This window comes from Lipomyces tetrasporus, assembly GCF_029532465.1.
Source record: "Lipomyces tetrasporus strain NRRL Y-64009 chromosome Unknown POJ06scaffold_9, whole genome shotgun sequence".
Taxonomy (NCBI): Eukaryota; Fungi; Ascomycota; class Lipomycetes; order Lipomycetales; family Lipomycetaceae; genus Lipomyces; species Lipomyces tetrasporus.
The window spans coordinates 458,722-477,730 of record NW_026611604.1 but is presented as its reverse complement, the minus strand read 5'-3'; the positions used below and the strand labels follow the sequence as shown (position 1 = coordinate 477,730).

The 19,009-nt window shown below is 49.0% G+C and overlaps 5 protein-coding genes across 5 annotated transcripts; 3 read left to right on the top strand and 2 right to left on the bottom strand.

Annotated features, from left to right (window-relative positions):
- Window positions 1-418: 418 nt before the first annotated feature.
- Window positions 419-3,001, top strand: POJ06DRAFT_200795 (OPT oligopeptide transporter protein-domain-containing protein; the record flags this gene model as incomplete). Its single annotated transcript, XM_056185209.1, has 1 exon — window positions 419-3,001. One exon carries the CDS (start codon window positions 419-421, stop codon window positions 2,999-3,001), a length of 2,583 nt encoding a protein of 860 aa, XP_056041697.1.
- A 1,154-nt stretch (window positions 3,002-4,155) lies between these two features.
- On the top strand, window positions 4,156-8,781 carry POJ06DRAFT_147744 (P-loop containing nucleoside triphosphate hydrolase protein). The gene is made up of 2 exons (XM_056184624.1): window positions 4,156-6,939; window positions 6,988-8,781. Exons 1-2 carry the CDS (start codon window positions 4,362-4,364, stop codon window positions 8,529-8,531), a joined length of 4,122 nt encoding a protein of 1,373 aa, XP_056041696.1. The 5' UTR covers window positions 4,156-4,361; the 3' UTR covers window positions 8,532-8,781.
- On the bottom strand, window positions 8,580-9,772 carry POJ06DRAFT_147775 (uncharacterized protein). The gene has a single exon (XM_056184625.1). It carries the CDS (start codon window positions 9,349-9,351, stop codon window positions 9,031-9,033), a length of 321 nt encoding a protein of 106 aa, XP_056041695.1. The 5' UTR covers window positions 9,352-9,772; the 3' UTR covers window positions 8,580-9,030.
- Window positions 9,773-12,582: 2,810 nt separating this feature from the next.
- POJ06DRAFT_147711 (glycosyl hydrolase family 85-domain-containing protein) lies at window positions 12,583-15,220 on the top strand. The gene is made up of 3 exons (XM_056184623.1): window positions 12,583-13,531; window positions 13,579-13,658; window positions 13,718-15,220. Exons 1-3 carry the CDS (start codon window positions 12,648-12,650, stop codon window positions 15,088-15,090), a joined length of 2,337 nt encoding a protein of 778 aa, XP_056041694.1. The 5' UTR covers window positions 12,583-12,647; the 3' UTR covers window positions 15,091-15,220.
- A 129-nt stretch (window positions 15,221-15,349) lies between these two features.
- On the bottom strand, window positions 15,350-16,857 carry POJ06DRAFT_282923 (major facilitator superfamily domain-containing protein; the record flags this gene model as incomplete). Its single annotated transcript, XM_056190072.1, has 3 exons — window positions 15,350-16,325; window positions 16,381-16,728; window positions 16,787-16,857. The coding sequence occupies 3 exons, from the start codon at window positions 16,855-16,857 to the stop codon at window positions 15,350-15,352; spliced, it is 1,395 nt and encodes a 464-aa protein (XP_056041693.1).
- Window positions 16,858-19,009: the final 2,152 nt, after the last annotated feature.

Here is a 19,009-nt window from a genome sequence, read left to right as displayed (position 1 = left end):
TTAGTATCAGCTGTACCTTCCCGTCCAAGCTCGGCCAGTACACTCTGTCCGAGATTGGGGGCAAATTCCCTCGTGACAGTTCCTTGCCATCGCCGTCTTTACCCGGGTTGCTGTCTGAGATATGCCATTGCATATTGGTGCACCTTCATTATGATGGCCTAAGCTTGCATGTTCATCACTATCGGGGACAGGGTGGTCGCCGATGCACCCCGATGGCGCCACAAAGCCGCGCACTACTTCATTCATGGTCCATCGTACTTGTGGGCCTGTGGCTTGCATATGATTGCACTAGAGCTATTGCTTGCGAGTCAGTGTTTTTCTTGTCAATCTGTCAATGGGACTTCATCCGGCGACTCTCACATTACAAAAGCTGCCCGTCGCCAGAAATTGGTCTCCCGATATTCCTCTTGCCGCAAAAATGCAGTCCGAGAAAGTCATTTCTGAGCCCGTGATTCTCTCTCCGGAGTTCACGCGCTCCTATGAGAAGAACTCTGGTGCGACTATCAGCTCTGATGAAATTGAAGAGCTCCGTGAGCGGTTCCAGTACAGATTCTCAGAGGAAGCTGGCACCGAAAGGCTCCATGCCGGTTCTGCAGATATGGACTTTGTCTTTGAGAAGCTCTCTGACCTCTCCTTCGAAAAGGCGTTTGCCATTCTGGAAGAGGCAGCGGTGACCCATAAAGATGATGCCAACTTCCCGACCGAGACCATGGACAAGATCAAGCGCTTACTCGAGGGAGAGGAGAAGTTCGGTGCCGACCACGAAATTTATGATTTTGATGTTCGTGCCGAGGCCACACTGATTCACTACTTTTCGCCGTATCCGGAAGTCCGAGCTATTACTGATCCTTATGACGACCCTTCTGCTCCGGTCGAGACGTTCCGCGCGTACTTGCTCGCAATCATCTGGACTATCATCTGTACTGGTGTCAACCAGTTCTTCACCACTCGTATGCCGTCGATTACCCTCACATCTGCGGTTGTTCAGGTTCTGTTATATCCGTGTGGCAAGGCCATGCAATTGCTCCCTGATTGGGGCTTTACGTTCCGCGGTAAACGCCATTCATTGAATCCTTGTCCATGGTCACTCAAGGAGCAGATGTTCGTCACGATTATGGTCAATGTCACAATGGCTGGTACGTGGGTCACCCAGTACAACGTCATGACACAGAAGCTTCCGATGTACTACAATCAGGATTGGGTGGGATATGGCTACCAGTTCTTGCAGTCATTCTCGACTCAGTTGTTTGGCTTTGGTTTTGCAGGTGTGCTCCGTCGGTGGGTCATTTATCCAACGAAGGCAATTTGGCCTACGATTTTGCCGACTATTGCGCTTAATCGTGCATTGCTAGCTCCGGAGAAGAAGAAGTCGATCAATGGCTGGACCATCTCTCGTTATTGGTTCTTTGTCATAGTTTTCGTTTCCATGTTCATATACTTCTGGCTGCCGGACTATCTCTTCAACGCTCTTAGCACATTTAACTGGATGACTTGGATTGCGCCGAACAACTATAACCTCGCCGTCATTACCGGTTCCGTTCTGGGACTTGGATTTAACCCGATCACGACATTCGACTGGAATGTGGTCAACATAACATGGGTTCCGCCGCTTGCGATTCCATTTTACTCACTGTTTAATCAGTACATTGGCCTCTTCATTTCATTCTTCATCATTATCGGAGTCAATTGGACGAATTACAAGTGGTCCGCATACATTCCGATCAACACTAATCTGATCGTTGATAATCAAGGCAACAACTACAACGTCACCAAGGTCTTGACTAATAATCTTCTCGACATGGAGAAGTACCAGGCATATTCGCCTCCTTACTGGTCTTCGGGCAACTTGGTCGTCTATGGTTCGATTCTGGCAACATACCCACTCGCTATTATTTATGTCGTCCTTCGCGAGTGGAGACCTATCTTGTCGTCGTTTCGGGACTTCTGGCGGGGCCTTCGCCAACGCGGCAAGAGCGTGTACGAGCAGTTTGGCGATCCACTGTCGCAGATGATGTCGAAATATAAGGAAGTACCGGATTGGTGGTACTTGTGCGTCGTCCTCCTTTCGTTCGTACTCGGTATCATCTCGATCGAGATCTACCCAACAAATGTAGGAGTTTGGGGGTTCGTGATCATCATTGCGTTGAATGCAGTCTTCCTAATTCCGATTATGCTCATCTATTCTACCACTGGATTCAATCTCGGTCTCAATGTGTTGGCCGAGATGTTGGCAGGCTACTTCTTCCCAGGTAACGGCACGGCCAATTTGATTCTCAAGTGTTACGGCTACAATATCGACGGTCAGGCGGAGAGTTTTGTTTCTGACCAGAAGATGGCTCATTACACCAAGATTCCACCGCGTGCGGTGTTCCGTGGTCAGCTCATTGCCACCATCGTCCAGGTCCTTGTATGCATTGGTGTCGTCAACTGGCAAATGGGCCATTTTCCCGATCTCTGCGTACCGGACCAGCCCGACAAGTTCACGTGCCCATCGCTCAAAACCATTTACTCTGCGTCCGTGATGTGGGGTGTCCTTGGACCGAAGCGACTCTTTGGCGGCTTGTACCCGATTCTTCAATGGTGCTTTTTGATCGGTGCACTCATCGCGCCTGTATTCTGGTACGCGCAGTTGAAGTTCCCCAAGTTGTTGGCAAAGTGGAATCCTGTCCTTATCGTTGGTGGCATGCAAAACTGGGCTCCATACAACTTGTCATACTTCACTCCCGGCTTTTACATGTCTCTCTTCTTCATGTACTACGTCAAGCGTCGGTACCTCGCGTGGTGGGAGAAGTATGTCTACCTGCTCTCTGCATCGATGACCGCGGCCGTTGCGTTCTCGGCAGTCATTATTTTCTTTGCGGTGCAGTACAAGGCTGTTACTTTGGATTGGTGGGGAAATAATGTTATTTATGCCGGTGTTGATGGAGGTAATGGAAGACAGACATTGTTGGATATTCCTGAGGAGGGATATTTCGGATTGCCGTATGGACATTTCCCTTAAAATGGTCAGCTATTCTGTTGAGGATAAGGCGTATATAACAGCGTACATGTAAATGTTGTGAACATTTGATTTTGGAATTCTTCGAAGTTTGTAGCAACGAAAAGAACAACAGTTTTGTACAATGTATTATTTTTCATATGTATTATTTTTCATCTAGTTAGTCAAGTTGCCTGTTGGTTCCGTGAGGTCATCTCTCCGATTATAGTGTGCTGTGGTGCGACTTTCTTCGTTTGATTGACCGACCAGGGGGGGTCAGGTACGTTCAACTGATCAACAGTTGACAGAAACAAGCCGACAGTTTAACGCGCGGCTATGAACCTGATGATCACTGTTAACACGCAGTTGCAAAGCATGTCAAGCTGTTAGTCTTACTGTAATTGCTCAGTCGACAAGCGTGCGAAAGTCTTACGCATCAATGTCAACAATATATGACGCTTAAACGTTCTTGGTGCCTTCTCTCCTCGCAAAGGCCACCATATTGCAGCAGCGAGGGTCTCGCATGCTAAGTTTGGACCCAAGCAACTACACGACTTACACGAGCTGTTGATACACTTAGTGTATTACACTAAACTAAATAATCTACACCAGTGCGTTTCTGACTAATCCACTACATACATTTGAAGGTCCAGTGTACGTGGATTTAGTGTATTCAGTGTATTTGTTCGCAATAAGATAAGGCTCTGAGAAGTTGGTAAAATTGGGGATTTTGATGGGTATGCCCACAGTAGGATTGCGGTTAGTAACGTTTGTAAATAACCCTATCCCCAAAGTGTGGTATACCCTAACCTGGAAAAAACAATAATCAGCCAACGCTGATTTTTTGGCTTGAAAATCCCTAATGTGAGCAACGGTTACTTACCTACCGCTATCTTCTTGCTATGGCCGTATCCAGCAAGTCAATGCGCTGGTCCCATTTAGTTGCCGACAGTTTTTTGTTGCCTCAGTAGTTGTCGATAGGGACAAAATAACCGATGGGCGGGAGGAGAAAGTACTACGCAAATTGCAAGGCTACGTGAAGCCGTAGAGAGGCTATTGCTGATGGGGGCTGAAGAACTACTGATATATTACCGGATAGTGTAGGAGAAGTTGGTGGTGGCTACGGATAGTAAGAGTGCGTCGTTATCGCTCGTTGCAAGACTAATAACTTGCCTCACGGGCTTCGAGCGGTGTCTACCGCGCCGCAGGCCTGAACCGCCGTTTCCTTATCGGATTCACTTCCTCGTACTCGCGTTCTGGATAGCACATTCCAGTTGTCGAACGTCCTGACTTCGCATGCCTCTCTTCTTCTGTTTGGATCTTCTTTCCGTGTATTCTGCGCTTAGCATCACTGATCGCTTTTCCGCGCACACAAGACGGCATTATGGCATCTGAAAAGCGCACTGTTGGCTCCGCCGAGACCCCGCTGCTGGGTTCTCGTTGCAGCCTTCTCGCCGTTCCGCCAAGAGATCATATTGACCAATTCTCGGGCCTGCCCCCATCAGAAGGCGCGATCTTACGTGAACAGGTTCAGACGCCGGAAGTGAAGACATCGTTCTTCTCAGCCTACAGATATGCAACCCCGAAGGATAAGTTGCTTGTCGTTGTCGCGGTCTGTCTCGCCGCCACTGAGGGTTCGATCAAGGCTATCATGCCAATCCTCTTCGGTGTGTTTGCTGAGAACTTTGCGACCTATATTCAATCGAGAGACTTCTACGACTACTACGGTGGATATTCCAATTTCATAACCTATAACGAGACATTCTTTAACGCCACCACATACAACACTACAGACTACGATTCCAAGCTATACTTCGAGTCGCCCTACTACGACAGCACTTACAACTATACAATGGTTCCGGAATACATCAGTCCCGAGGATTTCCAGCGACAGGCAAGCTACAATGCGATATACTTCATATACTTTGCCGTCGCCGAGTTCGTGACGGCTTATCTTTTCACGTTCATTTTTATCGATCGGGGTGAGATTCTTGCCGCCCGTATTCGCCAGAACTACCTTGCATCGATTATGAAACAGAATATTGCATATTTCGACAAGCTCGGGACTGGCGAGATTACTACTCGCATCTCGTCGGACACGGTCATGATTCAGGACGGTATTTCAGAGAAGTTGGGATATCTGGTTTCGTTCTGCTCGACCTTCGTAGGTTCATTCATCGTTAGCTTCGCACTCTCGCCTCGTCTGGCGGGATTGCTATCCTGTGTCGCGATATTCATTGTAGGATCGTTTTACTTCGCGTCTACTCGCATGACATCCTTATACGGACAGGCTTTGAACGGATCTTCTGCTGGTGGCTCCATCATTGAGGAGATCCTGTCATCGATTCGCAATGTTCAGGCATTCGGAATTCAGGACAGAATTTCCAGCAAATACGACTACTATTTAGGCGTCAGCCAGAAATACGCCCTGCGTGCCGGGTTCTATGCTGGTTCTATCACCGGTATTGCCTGGCTCGGCTTGTACCTCGATGATGCACTGGCGTTCTGGCAAGGCCCGATGTTCCTTGTCCGGGGCGAGGTGTCTATTCTTGTGCTCGTCACGATTCTTAATACAATGGTCCAAGGATTGTTCGCGATTACGTCGATTACCCCACTAGTTCGCGCCGTCGCCGCGGCAGCCTCAGCCGTCAACAAGATATACACCACTATAGACCGCGCCTCCGCTATCGATTCGTCGTCGACGTCTGGTCGTATTCTTTCCAGCGTCGATGGACACATCGAGTTCCAGGATATCAAATTTATCTATCCGTCCCGACCAGATGTAATCGTCATGCAGGACTTCAATCTCCAAATCAAGGCCGGGACCACCGTTGCACTTGTCGGTGCCTCTGGTTCTGGAAAATCCACCATTGTCGGTTTGATCGAACGTTTTTATAAACCTGTTCGCGGAAGAGTCCTTGTCGATGGCGTCGACGTAAACGATCTCAACGTTAAATGGCTGCGGCAACAGGTCGCCCTTGTCTCGCAGGAACCGATTTTGTTTGCCGGCACCGTCTTTGACAACGTTTCTTATGGTCTTATCGGTACATCTTACGAGTTCGTGTCCGAGTTTGAGAAGCGCGCTTTGGTCGAGGAAGCGTGCAGACAAGCGAACGCCAAGGTCTTTATTGACACTCTTCCGAAGGGGTTGGATACACATGTCGGCGAGAGAGGATTTTTGCTTTCCGGCGGTCAGAAGCAGAGAGTTGCTATTGCTCGTGCGATTGTCTCCAATCCCAAGATCTTGTTGCTCGACGAGGCCACTTCCGCATTGGATACTAAGAGCGAGGGTATAGTTCAGGATGCCCTCGATAAGGCCTCCAAAAACAGAACCACCATTGTCGTTGCTCACCGCCTTTCAACGGTTAAGGATGCGGATATGATTATTGTAATGAAACGGGGTGTCATTCTCGAAAAAGGCAACCATGACGAGTTGATTGCTATGCGCGGAGAATACTACGGCCTTGTGCGTGCGCAGGACGTCGAGCATGAGCTTGAATTGCACTTGGAGAACGCTGAGCTCATCGAAGGCACTGAAGTTGACAGCGTTGAAGAAATGCTAGACGAGAAGGCTGCCATAGGCGCATACGAGCGCGAATATCAGTTCGAAGAAGAAGCTGGGTCGTCTTCGGATGGTGATAAGGAGACCTCGCAGCTGCTTCTGTCTCGCACCAAGACTGCAAAATCAATTTCAAGCGTTATTGCGTCGAACATCGTCGACCCTGAAGAAAAGAAGTACTCGATTGCCGATATCGCAAAGTTCCTCTTCGAACTGAGTTGGCCTGAGAGGAACCTCAATCTTATTGCGCTCATGTTTACAGTCATCATGGCTGCTGAATTTCCATATCTTACCACTGTGTACTCTGGCTCCGTGGACGCTCTTGGTGAACTATCCGACGAGGAGCGCATGAACAGCCGTCTGCTTAAGTACAACATTACGTATTTAATTATGGGTGCTATTGGTATGCCTTTTCTACACATAAATAGGAAGCACTTTCTAACGGGAATAGGACTTATTTGCCCGATCATGGCCGTTGGAGTGTTCTCTTACTCTGGACAACGTTTGGTCCGACGCATTCGCATGAGCACTCTGCGCCAGATTGTTCGTCAGGACATCAGCTTCTTCGACAGGACCGAGAATACTGCGGGTGCGCTTACATCTGCAATTTCCAAGGATTCAGGTGCAATTGAAGGACTCTCTGGATCCACTCTTGGCCAAATCTTGAGCTCCATCATCATGATTTTCGGTGGCATTGGTGTCGCGCTCGGGGTCTCTGTCAAACTCGCCGCTGTCTCAAGTCCTTGCCTGCCACTTTTGCTTTGCACTGGCTTCTACAGATTCTACCTTCTTGCGAAGCACGAGGAGCGAGTCAAAATCGCTTATGGCCGATCATCGTCTTACGCATGCGAGGCTGCATCGTCAATCAAGATCGTGGCTTCTCTCACCAGGGAGAACGAGGTCATGTCTACCTACGGATCTGCACTCGACGGTTTGTACCGCGCGGGTCGTCGTCAGAACAGTGCTAGTGCTGCCATCTATGGTACTTCCCAAGCGCTCGTCTGCATGACCCAGTCTCTGATGTTCTGGTATGGGAGCACTCTTGTCCGCACCGACAGCTATTCTGTCTACATGGTCTTCGTCGCAATAACCTGCGTCGTCTATGGTTCTCAGAATGGTTCGATCGTTTTCTCGTATGCGCTCGATATGGCCAAGGCTTACAATGCGGCTGGCAGCATCAAACGTCTTTTCGAGAAGGAGCCGCTTATCGACTCGTGGAGCGACGATGGCGTATTGCCACAGGATGTCCAGGGCAATATTGAGTTTAAGAATGTCCACTTCAGGTATCCTACACGCCTGCAGGTTCCTGTTTTGCGAGGTCTCAACCTGTCTGTGAAGAAAGGTCAGTATGTTGCCTTGGTGGGCGCGTCTGGCTGTGGCAAGAGTACAACGATTGGCCTCATTGAACGATTTTACAACCCATTGTCTGGACAAATCCTTCTGGACGGCCAAGATATTGCCACGCTCAATATCAATGCTTACAGAAGCCACATTGCGCTTGTGCAGCAGGAGCCAACATTGTACTCTGGCACTGTGCGTGAGAATGTCAAGTACGGTAGTATGGACCCGGATATTTCTGATGAGAAGATGATCGACGTGTGCAAGCAGGCCAACATCCACGATTTTATCATGTCCCTCCCAGATGGATACGACACCCTGTGCGGTGCCAAGGGCTCGCTTTTCTCAGGGGGCCAGAAGCAGCGGATCGCGATTGCCCGAGCCCTTATTCGAGATCCAAAGATCCTCCTTCTCGACGAAGCTACGTCTGCGCTTGACAACGCATCCGAAAAGATCGTTCAGACCGCACTCGATAATGCAGCCAAGGGTAGGACGACAATTGCCATCGCGCATCGTCTCAGCACGATCCAGAAAGCCGATATAATCTACGTGTTCGAGCACGGCCGAATTCTGGAGAGCGGTACTCACCAGGCATTGCTGGCCAACAAAATGAAATACTATGAACTAGTCAAATTACAAGCCTTGGAAAAGACTTGAACTTTGGTTGACGGTATATAAATATATAGCTGTTGCACACAAGTTGCAAGGAGGTTTGCATATTTTCATGACCAGTTAGTGTGTTAGGAAAGGATATTGTGGCTCATTTAGGTATTCTTTCCGTATTCAATTGTCTTAGCTCGTCTGCATAAGTCGAAGTTTGTTTTTGGTATTTTCTGGAGTTGTCTCATCTTCTGGGTATTTTCATTGTACATTGAATAGAGTGATTATAGAAGGTCATAGAATGATCTATTATGATCCATGCCATTGTCTATAGAACCGAATAAAAGTTGAAACCAAAACCATGCAGTCGCGTGGAAAGTTGCACTTTCACGGAGATTTATTTGGTCTCCTTTGGGTGAAAAGGATTCAAGTCGAATGACGGCTATGGCCGGTGAGCCACCACGTTTTAACAGGACCACTAAGACAACCGCGACCATTCTGCGCTATCGAGTTTCCCTTCGCTGCTTGTAGCCTGGACAAGCGTGCGGCCTTCAGCTCAAGGAGCATCAAAAGCAAATGGCCATGCCTCAAATGCATTTTCCTCTATCGAATCTGAGGCTTCGGAATCCATGAGAAATCGCTGCCAATCAGGGTTCAGGGTTGGCACCTGTGGATCAACCGGAGCGCAGCTGCCAAACAGCAGCGATGGGTTGTATTCATTGATCGCCATTTGACTAAGATCAAACAAAGGGTAAGGAAGAGGCTGTGCAACACCCTGAGCGGCTATGTCTCCGATTTGGAACTCTCTCTTGGTTGCCGCTTCTTGGTATGCAGCTTGTGCCTTCTTCAGCAGCCTCTTGATCGGTTTCCACAACATTCCTCCCTCAGTATCGGCAACTTGTTCCCCATACTTATTCGTCTATCCGCCAAATCTAAAATACTGCATATCGGGCAGGCAATCCGAGACGGACGATACAGCCATATGGAAATTTCAGAGGTAACCTTTTCCCTTCTTTCGGCACTGGCGCTATCCCCATTTCGAACTAGCTGTACTATGCTACACCTAGTCTGGACTAGCCAAACCCTTGAGGTACTCTGCGCGTTCTCCTGAAGTTGACAGCGTGCGCTTGACAGGTTCCTGCTTGTCGTTCAGCTAATAATAGAGATGAATCGTTTTCAATATGACTACTTTGCCTTTCCCAGTGTTTGTGGTGGGAATTGCAACGCAGAGCACATGGAAACTTAGCTGAGAACAATGAAGTCGGCAAACCGTTCCACTGCAGTCCGTTCAACACGAGACAGGAGGCTCTGCGAATAGCGATCCAAGTCTAAGCGAACATCACTATCCGTGATGTCCGCAGCAACCCGTGCAGGTTCCGAAAAAAGTCGCGTACTTTAGGTCCAATTGTTGTAGGGAGATGGACCTTGCGGCGCCGATTTTCAATCAGCACCTACATTCGCATGGATGTGAGCAGGACAGGATTCATAAAGTCACCAAGAAGACGTTACTCAACCGTTCTGAAAGGGCGCCTCCTGTCGGCTCGCCAGATTTCAATGAATGCCTCCTCCAACTTAACCACCTGTGATTGCGTATTCCATTGGACCATACGCACCTAGCTCCAAGTTCGTTCGCCGCGCGCTTTAGCCACAATTTGTCTCATTCTTGCCATCTCCAAGTTGACATCGTCGATATCCTCATACGCAATCGCAGGATTTTTATGCCGAGGCGATTCCCTACGGCACACCAATATTACAGCTGTCGCATTGTGACCTTTGATCCACATATCCTTGTCACGACGAAGGCCAGGGCGTCGTCACTAAATCCGACTTCGATCGCCACAAGCAGAAGAAAACGACGCCGGAGACGTTGTTGCCTCCGCAGCTCGTGAAGTACGGCCAGCAACATCTCATCAAGTGTGGCAACCGAAATACAACCATGGAATGCCATGAGAAAACGCAACCCGTTGTGAGAAGATGTACGTGTGGGGAACTCCGCCACAGTTTAGACCACGACAGATTGAGTCAGTGTTGCCCTGGAGGGTGGCTGGCAAAATGTGGCCCATGTGCGTCACTAACGGACGACATACCCTAACCCATGCCGGCTCGTTCATGTGCACAATGTTGAATTGTTAGTGAATCGGCGCAGAACTCCGCGAACCTTTTGCGTGCGAGATCACGCAAAATAGTCTGGTCTCAGCGGCACGTCAGACACCTAAAGAATTAAGGGACTGTCATAGAATTCGTTTTGTATATTTTAAGTGGTTGATGATATCCATGATTTTCGCTGGTGTTGGTAATACGCTGATCCGCTCTTGCGAATTCAACACGGCTTGTTTCCAGCAATGGGATATCGAACAAGCAAAGCAGCCATGGATCGTGAAGAGCAGATGCAGATTGGTCTCACAATCGCCGAGGACAAGACCCTTGCGCGCTGGATCTGTCGATGTGCTATGACGGGACATAACTGGTTGTGGAGATGGTCGGGTTCGACGCGACCGGCACGCGTCAGCAGCGTATGACCCGCCGACAGTACAACTAATCGGCTCTTTGACTCGGCTAAATTAAGATCTATGAAGCTCGTTAGCGTCTGCGTAAATAAACTGGTCGGTCGCCGGCTGACGCTGACGGCCGGCGCGCTAAGCGAGGTCCACCAATCCGATGTCGTTGTCATTTATTCCCAATTTGGCCAAATAGTTAAGTCGTCATGGGCAACAGCAATTCCAACACCAAAACACATTTCGGTAACTATAAGTTAGTTAACTATTCGCCGAATATTCGCGAACACATAATCACGTGTGCGACTTTCTAACCCGAATAGGCTAGTTTACTGGCATTTTAATTATAGTACTCAGCTGTCCACTTGCATGTGTTGAACAGCAGTTGATTTCTGACAAAATTACCTACACAAGAGCTCAAGAAGGGGCCTTCTGCTTAATGTCAACTATTCTCTGAATCCTGAACCCGACCTACTGAGTAATCGAGTGTGAGTGAGTTAGGGGTGGACACGAATGACGAATATATTCGCATTCGTACGAATATTCGCAATTCGAATACGAATATTTGGAAATTTCATTCTTACGAATGCGAATGCGAATAAAAATAAATTATTCGTAATTATTCGCAATATTCGCACATATTAATAAAGCGTACATATCCCTTAACAAAACAAGCGTCCTCATGCTGTCCGGACTCAGGGGAGTGTCTACGTAGGCCCAGCAAATCCGATCCGCTGTTGAACAGTCTCTCGGCTGCTACTTCTGATGCAGGAATCGCTAGATAGTCTGGGCTGGTGAAACCCTGCGAATATACGAATATTATTCGCATTCGCATTCGTAGCTGACATTTTATTCGCTGCGAATAAAGCTCATGCTGCGAATTGCGAATGCGAATGCGAATAGAGAAAACTGTATTCTTGTCCGCCCCTAGCTCAGTGAGTACATAGTAGCTCTGCTCAGCATATATACTCCGTCCTATTATATTATCTGTGTACTACCGCCAGTGCAATGGCAGTAATACTACATTTTATGCATCATTACTAGAGTAGATACCATGTAAATGAAATCATTCAAGCGGCAATTTCCGACCAAAACGGCTTTTATTTCTCGATTATTAGTATTCTGAAGCTGTCAATTTGAGCGAATAATTGCAGCGAATAACGAATAATCGGCGAATAATTATTCGCGCCATTTTAATTTGCCAAATATTATTCGCAAAAACGAATATTCGGAGCAGCCCTAGCAGGTAAAATTCTAAATCCTACAGGACAACTTTAATATCAAATTGCTTATCTGATGTTGATGCTATCTTTGGAGACATATTGGAAGGTGTTGCTGCCTGCTAATATTCAAAGTCAGAATCCATGTCGCGGGTGCGAATATTTCTCGATAAAGGAAGGTCATGGGAAAACCCACGAAACAATGTTGACTGGGTGCACACAGACCAGTGATTTGTGAGGAAAAGTACTTATTGGTCCAAAAGAGGAATAGCAGCGGCTGTCTGAAGGAACTTGTGTGGGTAGCCATGGTTCCGCATTCGGTTTAGCGCGATGGCAATGCGCGATGAGATAAATCGAACTGCCCAAACGTGTCTCCGCTTCTATCGCTTGAGCAACAATTCCTTGTCACTTACTGATCGACAAGTCCAATTATCAATTCCTAGGGCGGGAGCGGCAAGATGACAACGTCTTGTCTATATTTCTCGAGCCTTAAAGCGCTACAGGATTGGCATGAGTCTCAAGACGACCTGCAAATATCCCGCGCCCCACTGCGTCGACGTCACCGTTATCCCAATCGCATATTCAGTCCTCGTCTACTCGTTTGTCACGACTTCAAAGGTGGCTACAGTCCAGACGAGGATGATCTGTTCCAAGGGTACTTCCCGCACAGGACAGGCACAGCGTATTGGGCGCGTGCATTTGCTATGATTGACACGTTTGTGTATTTTTCACACAAGCGGGTCGCCTTGCCGCCTGTTTCTTGGACTAATGCATGTCATAAGTCTGGGGTCAGGTGCTTGGGAACAATTATCTTCGAACATAAGAGCAGTGTATCGGACGCGCGATTGCTGTTGACACCCAATGCAGCAGGTACTGGGTACTTGTACGCGGATATATTTGCTCGACTAGCGAGGCATTACGGATTTGACGGGTACTTGCTAAACATGGAGACAACGATGGGAAGTCCCGCCAAGGCGAGGGAATTGCTCAACTTTGTCGAATATTTGAAATTTTGTCTGCATAAAGTGGTTGGTCCCGAGGCACGGGTAATTTGGTACGATTCGCTCACCATCGAAGACAAGATCGACTACCAAGACGCCCTAAACATGAAGACGCTCCCTTTTTTCCGTGCGGCGGATGGGCTTTTCACGAATTACTTTTGGGAAGACCGACAGGTATATGAGGGTGCAAAGTTGGCGGGCATGTTGTTCCGGCTGGATCTGTGGACGGGGTTGGATGTTTGGGGACGAAAGGTGCACTATCCGGCGAAATGGGAGATTGGAAAGGCTTTAAGGCGGATAGAAGCTTCTGGAACTAGCTTGGCATTGTTTGCGCCGGCTTGGTATGTCGATTTCTTTTGGTTATTGGGCGCGCGAACTAATGGTGCAGGGTATACGAAGAACTCGGAGCAAAGGATTTTGAGGTTAACGATTTCTCGTTTTGGTATGACAACGTGGAGAATGAGACGAGTGAGTATATGAGCATGATATGAACACAATCTGGGTTTGCTTCAACTAACGGGACCGAGAGCGCAATATTAGTGTTTCGGAGTTCATCCGGCCTCATCCAGCACCTGTGCTGCAGACCGAAAAATATCAAATGTTCTACACATCATTTAACACTGGTCACGGTCAGAATTTCTTTGTCAATGGAAAAGCAGAGTACCTCGAACCATGGGTCAACCACGGTTTGCAAACGGCATTACCGACATACCCTCACACATCCCATTCACCATATCTAGAGTCTTATAGCAAACGGCTCTTGGAGCAGCGCATTTCGACAGCGCTTCCAGGGACGTTCAAGACGTCTTGGAAGATCGACTACACACGGGCATTCTACGGAGGATCAAGTCTGAAATTTACATCGGACCCCTACAACCACTCTCCATATTTGGAAGCCATCTTCTCATCGTCGCCACCACAGCAGTCGTCATCCTCGCGAACCTCCCAGTCACCGTCGAGATCTCCAGTCCGATCGAAAAATGGCAGTCTCCGCCGCATGACCTCGTCCTCGCAACTCCGACCACCTCGGATCTTCGTCACCCCACTATTTCTCCTTGACTTTGTCCTGCAACCATCTACAGCCTTCATCTTTTTCGTAACGTTTATGAAGTACTCGAAAGGCGACGTCAAGATTCGCCTGTCAGGTCGGTGGTTAGTCGAATCCCCCCGGACGCAAGGCACAACTTGTTACGATGAGGTCGATTCCGATACGCCACATGACATATACGCTGACGGGCCGGCTTTTGAAGCAGATTTGTCTGGGTCAGTATTGAATTCTTGGGTGCGCAAGTCGTTTAGTTTTAGAGTTCCTGGCCTGCCGTCCATTGGTTCACAGTCCGGACGCTCTCGACCCGAGCCACGAGAGGCTACGCAAGCGGAAATCCAGAAAGGACAGGATGACAAGTTTTTGTTCCAAATAAATCATCTGGATATAGAATGTGGCGAGAATTTCTCTGGGTCGATTTATTTGGGGAGTATCTTGCTGTTTAGCAAGCATGCGGATTCAGCAGTTCACGATGACGGGGTTGTCACTGCGCCGAGTGTGACTGCGCCTGCACGCGTGACTAACGTTTGCGCGGGGAGTTATGAGATGGCGAAGGCGTTGAGGTGGGACGAAGATGAAGAGACTACGGAGTGGATTGTGTACGTGAATGGGCGGATGGTCGGCGTTGCATGTGCGCCCGGGTGGGTGCTGTCTGCCGAGGTTACCAATGATGCGAAAGATGAAATCACCGAGCCGTTTGATAGCGTGACAATTACTAGCGCGGCTGCATTGTCAGATCAGACTAAAGTTGACAATTCTGAAACGGCTGCCGTGAGTTTGCGAGTGCGAATCGACGCGGTAGGCTGCGGCGGTACGATCGTCAAAGGAGTTGAGCAGATTGTTCGATTTCAATAGCACCTTTTTTTTGTCGCATTGTTCAGGTGTTGCGGGTTACGTAATGGGATTAGTATGGTTATAATGGCACGCGCGACTTTAATATCGAAGATTATCAGTAATTCAAAGGCGATTGCGGAAGATGTCCGTTATTTTGAGTTGACTCTAAGATGATTGGAACAAATTTTTAGACAATGACGCCTTTATGCATTGTACCAGCTGGACTTACAAACAACAGCGCACAAAAATATTTAAACATAAACAAAACAATAACACAAATCTAAAGCGTGAACCGGAAGCCAGTGCTGCCATCCAACCCATCGACCGTGTGTCCGTCCTCCAGCTTCTTGTTCAGCCGCCTGAGCTGGATGCGCAACGTGGTGGCGCCCAGCATTCCCAAAAACGCAAAAACAATGCAGACGGCAAAGCCGACGTAAAAGTGGGGCGACGCGGTCGAGTAGAACAAATAGGGCACGAAAATATTCGGGATGTTGCCGCCGATGTTGACGCAGGCGACCGCAGCTGCACGCTTGATTGGCGGTCGCGGGACCGAGTTGGACAGCCAGGCAAAGCCGAGCGCCCAAGAGTTGTAGATTTGCAGGAGAAGTATCATGGCGACGTAACGGGGGGCAGTCTTGGTCGTCGAGATGCCAATTACGAATCCGACGAGCGACAGACACGGACCCCACATCATGTGCCAGTATCGTTCGCCGGTCTTGTCAGAGTGGAAACTGTTGATGACGGACGTAATGGCTACCACCAACCATGGCGGCGCGGTCAGGAGGAGGGTATTGGTTCTGTTGAACCCCAGCGACTTCACGATCGATGGGAACACGGTGTTGATGCCGGCAGTGCCGGCGAAGCAGAACATCATCTGTAAAAAGTTGAGAACCTTGGGGTCGCGCACTGACATGGTGAATCCGACCAAGGCTGACCGGAACTTGGACTGAGGCAGAACTTCGGCCGTCTCTTGCTCGGAATTAGGCCCCTGGTCGTCGTCGCGCTGACCGACGTCCTCGACCATGCGCACGACTGCCAGCAGACGCTCCTCTTTTGACAGCCAGCGCGTTGTGGCTGGCAAGTTGGGCAGAATTGGAATGGCAATGAGAGCGATGGCGACAGTAATGACACCTTCAATCAAAAACAACCAGCGCCAGTCAGCCAAGCCACGGACACCGTCCAAGTATTCGAGCACGGCGTAAGCGATCAGGCCGGAGAATGCGCCGGAGAGCCACGAACCGACGACGAAGAGGGCGCTATAAAAGTAAGTTTCAAGTTTTTAATTGGCAACACAAAAAAGGACAAACATACGAACGCTTGGCGATTTCGAACCGGGTGTACCAGCACGACAAGTAGAACATGACTCCTGGATAGAACGCGGCCTCGGCGAATCCAATCAACAATCGGATAACGAGCAAGCCGTGATAGTTGTGGACAACGGAGGTCAGGGTCGACAAAACACCCCAGATGGCCATGGCGCAAGGAAGGTACAGGGCCGGGCGGCCGACCTTCTCGAGAATCAGATTGGATGGGATCTGCATGGAGATGTAACCGACAAACAGAATGGACACGCAGGTGGAGTACTGCGTACTCGTGAGGTGCAGGTCCTCGACAAGCGAGCCGAGCTTAGCAGCAGCAATGTTGTTGCGATCAAGGTAGCTGAGCAAAAGTCAGAAAACTGTAGATATTCGCGAGAACACGAGAAAGAATCACTTACTTCATGATGTACATGAGAATGACCAGAGGCAGGATAGCGATATCAAGCTTGAGCTTCAGCTTCTTCTCCATTTTCTCGCGTTCGGGAGTGCCCTTTGCCGGAAGGCTGACGCCTTCGAACTGGCCGCCGTAGAGCCGAGACAGGTCCATGGACTCCTCGACATTGTGGATCGACGCCTTCTCAGCTGCGAATTCTTTCTCGGATGCCATTTTCGCTGCGACTGTTTGGTTGAACTGGCGAATGGAGAAATACAAAATTTGAGCGGCACAGTCGCCAGATATATATATTTGCACAAAGCTCCGGACTTTGTTGAGGACATCTGGAATGTCTGAGACATATCTCCGGGAGCTTGCAGCACTCGATGGCAAATGCGGGGCAATCTCCACAGTTGGTTTCTTTTTTATTCTGGCCTTGTTCACACAGTCGTCCGATATGGAAGAGTCGAAGGATGTTTCCGCAGAAGACAGGCCAGAACAGGACCCGGGTCCAGGGGTCGTGGGGGGATTGCTAGCGTGTGTGCACGGTCCGCCGAGCCTAAGCCGCGTTGGGGTCGCACAAATGATCGCCGGTGGCCAAGGGCGTCATTTTTTTGCTCCGTGGTCTATTTTCGCCACAGTGAGCTGACTCTTATCGCCAGCGCAACTGCGCATGTCACCGGACAAGGTCGGCTTTGCGCTAAATCTCATTGGATCGCGAACGTAGCGAATTACTGTTTGCTAATGCGCCCATCTCGAACTTATCACCTGACTACTGTTGCGTTAATTCTGCGACTAAATCTGTATCGAACACAATTCGCATCTGACAACCGCTTAGACGACGATTCTCATGCCATTTCCCCTTGTACTATCTATCGGCAACCCCGAGACGCTGTCGCAGCGCTGCCGTTCCGGATCGGCGTGCTGCATGGTTGCCATTCGGCGCTAACCGTGGGGGGTTACGAGATAAGGCTTAGACCCTCCGGAAAGTTTAAAAGTGGGCGCGGCACGAGACGGCGGGGGGGGGCAAAAATATGCATGCTTAGTTTCTCCGTCCCCGCGTGCTTCTACAGTTAGCGACGAGTGAGGTGGTGTGACATACACGGGACACAGTTCCAGCCATGACATATGTTATAATCGGTTTCGGATATAGCCGTAATCTTGCAACCTCAACCTTCAGCCGTTGTCCGAATTCATTGATGCCGAGCAGCCACTTTCACTGACTTTCGGAATTAATGTCAACATGCTTATAGATTGCATGCGGGGTGTGATCCTTCTGCGTGGGGTGAAAGTGGGGCGCAGGGTGGAGGTCATCAGCGGATAAACTTAGTTGCGAAGGCAAAACCCATCCCGGACCCATCGTCATTGGCTGCATGTCCGGCCTTCGTTCCTTCGTATTCCCCCCATACCTCGGTTACAGGCACGGCTGGTCTTGGTGCCGTCCACCCCGCATTCTGTTGAGAGTATCTATTATGGTCGATGCTGCCCATTTAGACTAATCCAGGGACAACCCGCGGGGACGACCGACAAGGTCCAGCCCTTTGCAATCACGCTTGCGAACCTCCCACGAGCCAGCCACACACCACTTACGTTTGTCATGCTTGTACTCACTGAGTTGGGATGAAATGTGACCAAGCACACTATATTTGGCTGAGAAATTACTCTCGCATCCAACGACGTATGCGCGGGCTCTGCGTCCGCGAATCTACTAACTGAAGGCTTCTTTTCACACGACATTGCCATTGTGAATTTGTTGCGTCCAGTTACAGACACCTGCCGGTGGACCCAACGAATGAGTCGCTCCCTCACCTGACGAACGGTGCGTTTGCTGTACTCATCTCACTCGCGTGGCGATTTTAACAGAGACTCAAATCACGGCTCAACCATGTGCATGTGCCTAAATGACTCTCGCTTCTGAGATATATGGATACAACATGTCGCAGATACATATCCCTCGATCATCTCCCAGGCGTCACGTGCATCCAAATAACCAGTGTGTAAAGTAGTGTGAGCCATATGGTAATACATATTACCATATATGATGTCGTATCATATGGGTTTGATATGATATGATATGAGTTTACACGAACCAATATGATATGATATGATATAGCTTTTGGTGAGTATGACCATATATGACTTCGAAACCCTTGCCCTTATGTGGTTGATATTACATTTTAAGGCTATGATGATGAAAGGAGCCGGACAATACAGCAAAATATAAATCCAATGTGATTATCAATCTCGA

Excerpts from the sequence above, each read along its gene's own strand:
- POJ06DRAFT_147744 (XM_056184624.1), top strand. The coding sequence starts at position 4,362 with ATGGCATCTGAAAAGCGCACTGTTGGCTCCGCCGAGACCCCGCTGCTG. Across the intron at positions 6,940-6,987 it reads TTTAATTATGGGTGCTATTG|GACTTATTTGCCCGATCATG; the intron begins GTATGCCTTTTC and ends TAACGGGAATAG.
- POJ06DRAFT_147775 (XM_056184625.1), bottom strand. The coding sequence starts at position 9,351 with ATGTTGTGGAAACCGATCAAGAGGCTGCTGAAGAAGGCACAAGCTGCA.
- POJ06DRAFT_147711 (XM_056184623.1), top strand. The coding sequence starts at position 12,648 with ATGACAACGTCTTGTCTATATTTCTCGAGCCTTAAAGCGCTACAGGAT. Across the intron at positions 13,532-13,578 it reads GCATTGTTTGCGCCGGCTTG|GGTATACGAAGAACTCGGAG; the intron begins GTATGTCGATTT and ends CTAATGGTGCAG. Across the intron at positions 13,659-13,717 it reads CAACGTGGAGAATGAGACGA|AGCGCAATATTAGTGTTTCG; the intron begins GTGAGTATATGA and ends AACGGGACCGAG.